Consider the following 6,196-nt stretch of genomic DNA (forward strand, 5'->3'; position numbering starts at 1 on the left):
GAAGATTCCAACTCCGAGATGCTTGCTTCAGCCCATAAATGGAACGCTGAAGTTTGCATACCTTATTAGCATCCTTAGGATCGACAAAACCTTTGGGCTGAACCATGTATAACTCTTCCTCAATGTGACCATTAAGGAACGCGGTTTTGACATCCATCTGCCAAATTTCGTAATCGAAAAATGCAGCAATTGCTAACATAATCCGAACAGACTTTAGCATCGCTATGGGTGAGAAAGTCTCATCGTAGTCAACTCCTTGAATTTGTCGAAAACCTTTTGCGACAAGTCGAGCTTTATAGACGGTAACATTTCCATCAGCATCTGTTTTCTTCTTGAAAATCCATTTGTTCTCAACGGCCTTTCGGTCATTCGGTAAGTCTACCAAAGTCCATACTTGGTTTTCATACATGGATCCCATTTCGGATTTCATGGCTTCTAACCATTTTTCGGAGTCTGGGCTCATCATCGCTTCCTCATAATTCGCAGGTTCATCGTTGTCCAACAACATGACATTCATGACACGAACATTGTACCACTCAGGAGTATTACGTGTTCTCGTCGACCTGCGAAGTTCAGTAGTTGTCTCATTCAAAACTTCATGATCATTATCATTAGCTTCCTCTCTAGCTGATGCAGGATGCACGGGAACAGTTTCTGGTGCTGCGCTACACTCAAATTCGAGAGAAGGTTCAATAACCTCATCGAGCTCTACCTTCCTCCCACTCACTTCTTTCGAGAGAAACTCCTTCTCTAGAAAGGACCCGTTCTTAGCGACAAACACTTTTCCTTCGGATCTGTGATAGAAGGTGTACCCAATTGTTTCTTTAGGGTATCCTATGAAGACGCATTTTTCCGACTTGGGTTCGAGCTTATCAGGTTGTAGCCTTTTTACATAAGCTTCGCATCCCCAAACTTTAAGAAAGGACAGCTTAGGTTTCTTGCCAAACCATAATTCATACGGTGTCGTTTCAACGGATTTAGATGGTGCCCTATTTAAAGTGAATGCGGCTGTCTCTAATGCATAACCCCAAAACGACAGTGGCAAATCAGTAAGAGACATCATAGACCGTACCATATCCAATAAAGTACGATTACGACGTTCGGACACACCATTGCGTTGTGGTGTTCCAGGCGGCGTAAGTTGTGAAACAATTCCACATTGTCTTAAATGCGTGCCAAACTCGTAACTCAAATATTCACCTCCACGATCCGATCGTAGAAATTTAATTTTCTTGTTACGATGATTCTCCACTTCATTCTGAAATTCCTTGAATTTCTCAAATGTCTCAGACTTGTTTTTCATTAAGTAAATATATTCATATCTACTCAAGTCATCTGTGAAGGTTAGGAAGTAACGATATCCACCGCACGTTGTAACACTCATTGGTCCGCACACATCAGTATGTATGATCTCCAACAAGTCACTGGCCCGTTCCATTAAGCCTGAAAACGGGGTTCTAGTCATCTTACCCATGAGGCATGGTTCACATGTATCAAATGATTCAAAATCAAGTGATTCAAGTAGTCCATCAGAATGGAGTTTCTTCATGCGTTTTATACCAATATGACCTAGACGGCAGTGCCACAAATATGTTGAACTATCATTATCCACTTTGCACCTTTTGGCATTAACATTATGAATATGTGTGTCACTACTATCGAGACTTAATAGAAATAAACCATTCACAAGTGGTGCATGACCATAAAAGATATTACTCATATAAATCGAACAACCATTATTCTCTGATTTAAATGAATAACCGTCTTGCATTAAACAAGATCCTGATATAATGTTCATGCTCAACGCAGGCACCAAATAACAATTACTAAGGTTTAAAACTAATCCCGAAGATAAATGTAGAGGGAGCGTGCCGACGGCGATCACATCAACTTTTGATCCATTCCCGACGCGCATAGTCACCTCATCTCTTGCTAGTCTTCGTTTATTCTGTAGCTCCTGTTTCGAGTTACAAATGTGAGCAACTGAACCAGTATCAAATACCCAGGTGCTACTACGAGTACTAGTAAGGTACACATCAATAACATGTATATCAAATATACCTTTGACGTTGCCAGCCTTCTTATCTGCCAAGTACTTGGGGCAGTTACGCTTCCAGTGGCCAGTTCCCTTGCAGTAGAAGCACTCAGTATCCGGCTTAGGTCCAGATTTGGGCTTCTTCGCGGGAGTGGCAACAGTTTTGCCACCCTTCTTGAAATTTCCCTTCTTACCCTTTGCCTTCTTGAAACTGGTGGTCTTATTGACCATCAACACTTGATGCTCCTTTTTGATTTCCACCTCCGCGGTTTTTAACATCGCGAGGAGCTGAGGAAGTGTCCTATCCATCCCTTGCATATTGTAGTTCACCACAAAACTTTTATAGCTAGGTGGTAGTGACTGAAGAACCCGGTCAATGCCTAATTCATTAGGAATCTCAATTCCCAGTTGTCTCAGGCGGTCGGCGTACCCAGACATTCTGAGCACGTGCTCGCTAACGGAGCTGTTCTCCTCCATCTTGCAGTTAAAGAACCTTTCGGAGGCATCATACCTCTCCGCACGGGCTTGGGTCTGAAATAAAGTATTCAGTTCCCCAATCATAGCATATGCCGAGTGGTGCTCAAAACGCTTTTGGAGCTCAGGTTCCATACCAAGCAAGAGGCCGCACCTAACTACATTGTGGTCCTCAGATTGAGTCAGCCAAACGTTCCTAACGTCAGCAGACTCAGTTGCTGCGGGTTCTGCACCAAGCGCTGCATCAAAAACATAAGCCTTTTTGGCAGCTTCGAGGATAATCCTCACATTCCGGAACCAGTCCGTAAAGTTGCTTCCATTGAACTTCAGTTTATCTTTCTCTAGGAGAGTATTCATATTGAACGTAGTACGAGCCATTGATCTACAGCATATTTGCAAAGGCAATTAGACTAAGTTCATGATAATAAGTTCAAGCTAATCAAATTACTAATGAACTCCCACTAAAATCAACATCCCTCGGGTTGTTTAGTGACACATGATCCAAATCCACTACACCAAGTCCGATCATCACGTGAGATGGAGTAGCTTCAATGGTAAACATCAGCATGTTGATCACATCATTCATATGACTCATGTTTAACCTTTCGGTTCCTTGTGTTCCGAGGCCATGTCTGTACATGCTAGGCTCGTCAAGTTAACCAAAGTATTCCTGCATGTGTAAAACTGGCTTACACCCGTTGTATGCGAACGTAGAGTTTATAACACCCGATCATCACGTGGTGCTTCAAAACGACGAACTTTTGCAACGGTGCATACTAAGGGAGAACACATTATTATCTTGATATTAACAATGAGGGATCATCTTATAATGCTACCGTCAACTAAGCAAAATAAGATGCATAAAAGGGATAAACATCACATGCATAAATAATGTGACATGATATGGCCTTCTCTTCGTGTGCCTTTGATCTCCATCTCCAAAGCACGGGCATGATCTCCATCATCACCAGCATGGCGCCTAGGTCCTCGGGCGTCATGTATAGTTGCCTCCACCAACTATTGCTACTACGACTATTGCTACTACTAGCGATCAAGTAAAGCAATTACATGGCGATTAAATCATTGACACGAAGGTCATACAATAATTAATGAGACAACCATACGGCTCCTGCCGGTTGCCAAACTCATCGACATGCAAGTCGTGAAATATTACAAAACATGATCATCTCATACATCAAATATATTATATCATATCTTGGCCATACCACATCACATGCCCCTGCAAAAACAAGTTAGACGCTTCTACTTTGTTGTTGCATGTTTTACGTGGCTTTAGGGGCTGCACTAAAAGAACCGTTCTTACTTACGCAAAAGCCACAACGGTGATATACAAATTGCTTATTAACCATATAGGCCTCCCATTGCAAATCAGATTTCTACTATAGTGGGAGAGACAGACACCCGCCAGCCGCCTTATGCAATACAAGTTGCATGTTAATTGCGGAACCGGTCTCTTGTGCGAAGACAAGTAAGGTTGGTCCGAGCCGCTTCATCCCACTATCCCGCGAAATCCGATAGTGCACAAAGGAGGTAGCAATATGAACATCAACGCCCACAACTAAATTGTGTTCTACTCGTACAAAACATCTACGCATAGATCTAGCTCTGATACCACTGTTGGGGTTCGTTGCATAGGAAACAAAAAATTTCCTACGAGAAGTGCGGAAGAAACCCAAGAATATATATACTAGATGTATGTAACGAGAGGGATCATGAACACCATACCCTCGTAGACCGCTAAGCGTTACGATCACGAGATCGTTGTTGGTGTAGTGGAACTTTCAATGAGATCAATCTCAGTGCCGAACGGACAGCACCTCCTTGGTATCCACACGTTCAGCTTCACGTTATCTCCTCCTTCCTCGATCCAGCAAGCGAGAGGGAGAGGTAGACGAGATCCCGGCAGCACGACGGCGTGGTGACTATGGTGAATATTCTCACGGGCAGGGCTACGCCGTGCGCGTGAGAAGAGGAGGAGAGGAGGGCTCAGGGGAGAGAGATCCAACTGAAAGCTTGGGGTGTCTCTCTCCCTTGCCCCCCCTTCTATTTATATAGGGGTAGAGGAGGCGTGGCCGGCCAGGACTATCCCGCGGCCAGGACTCTCCGACGGCCAGGACTCTCATGCGGCCAGGACTCTCCCGCGGCCAGGACTCTCCTCCTGGCCGCATGGGCCCTGTGGGCTAGCCCCTCGGCCCATTAAGGCCAGGGTGCTCCCTCACAGGCCCATTTAGCCCAGGGATAGGTGGGCCTCAAGGTGGAACCCTCCGGATCCCTCCGGAACCTTCTAGAAGCTTCCCGGTCAAAACCGGGAAATATTCCAAACTTTCCAGAACCCTGAAAACAACTTTCCATATATAAATCTTTATCTCCGGAACATTCCGGAGCTCCTCGTTGCGTCTAGGATCCCATCCAAGACTCCGAATCATAATTCGATATCATCATCATTTATCTCATCTAACCCAAGCAACATGAAACGTTAAGTGTGTGACCCTACGAGTTCGAGAACATGTGGACATGATCAAATATCAATAACCAATAGCGGGACCTGGATGTCCATAATAGTTCCCACATATTCCACGAAGATCTCATCGGTTGAACCACTATGTCGAGGATTCAATTAATCCAGTATCCAATTCTCTTTGTCTCGCGATATATTACTTGCCCGAGATTTGATCGTCGGTATCGCCATACCTAGTTTAATCTCGTTACCGGCAAGTTCTCTTTACTCGTTCCGTAATATAATACCCCCGCAACTAAACACATTAGTCACATGCTTGCAAGCTCATTAGGATGTTATATTACCGAGAGGGCCCAGAGATATCTCTCCGTCACAAGGAGTGACAAATCCCAGTCTTGATCCATACAACCCAACAAGCACCTTCTGAGATACCTGAAAAACACCTTTATGATCACCCAGTTACGAGATGACGGTTGATGCCCACAAAGTATTCTTCCGGTACTAGGGAGTGGCATGATCTCATGGTCTAAAGAAATAATACTTGACATAATAAAACATAAGCAACTTAAACTTAAGTGACACGATCAAAAGCTATGTTTAGGTTTGGGTCTGTCCATCACATCATTCTCCTAATGATATGACCTCGTTATTAAATGACAACACATGTCTATGGTTAGGAAACCTTAACCATCTTTAATCAACGAGCTAATCTAGTAGAGGCGTATTAGGGACACGGTATTTGTTTATTTATCCACACATGTATTTGAGTTTCCAATCAATACAATTATAGCATGGGCAATAAACATTTATCAAGAACAATGAAATATGATAATAACAAATTTATTATTGCCTCTAGGGCATATTTCCAACAGTTTTTTGCCGGGACACAACTTTTACATGGATCCATATCCCTAACCCCAAACTTTGAAAATTGAGTCAGGAGGATGGTCGTGCTTCAGGCAAACCCCTGTAACAGCAAATTTAGAAAAGCAACAGCACAAGCAAGCACGCACACAGGGTTATCTGATGCACACATACACACAAAAAATCAGCTACAAAGCATTTTAGTTGAGCCCCCTTCTCACATAATCCCCTGTAACACAGCCATCCATTAAGCAAACCCATCACCCATGTTTCCCCCTCCTTGGTAGCTGCAAAAGTAGTCAAAATACTTTATCCTACATAAGTTGCTTTGTTGTTTCACCAAC

General features: G+C 43.5%; 1 protein-coding gene across 1 annotated transcript; it reads right to left on the reverse strand.

Moving 5' to 3' along the window:
• Positions 1 to 2,008: 2,008 nt before the first annotated feature.
• LOC112271931 lies at positions 2,009 to 2,374 on the reverse strand (the record flags this gene model as incomplete). Its single annotated transcript, XM_024462193.1, has 1 exon — positions 2,009 to 2,374. A coding segment is annotated over one exon (366 nt), but the record flags the coding sequence as incomplete, so codon positions are not given.
• Positions 2,375 to 6,196: the final 3,822 nt, after the last annotated feature.

The sequence above is a fragment of the Brachypodium distachyon genome, chromosome 3 (assembly GCF_000005505.3).
Source record: "Brachypodium distachyon strain Bd21 chromosome 3, Brachypodium_distachyon_v3.0, whole genome shotgun sequence".
NCBI classification, from domain to species: Eukaryota; Viridiplantae; Streptophyta; class Magnoliopsida; order Poales; family Poaceae; genus Brachypodium; species Brachypodium distachyon.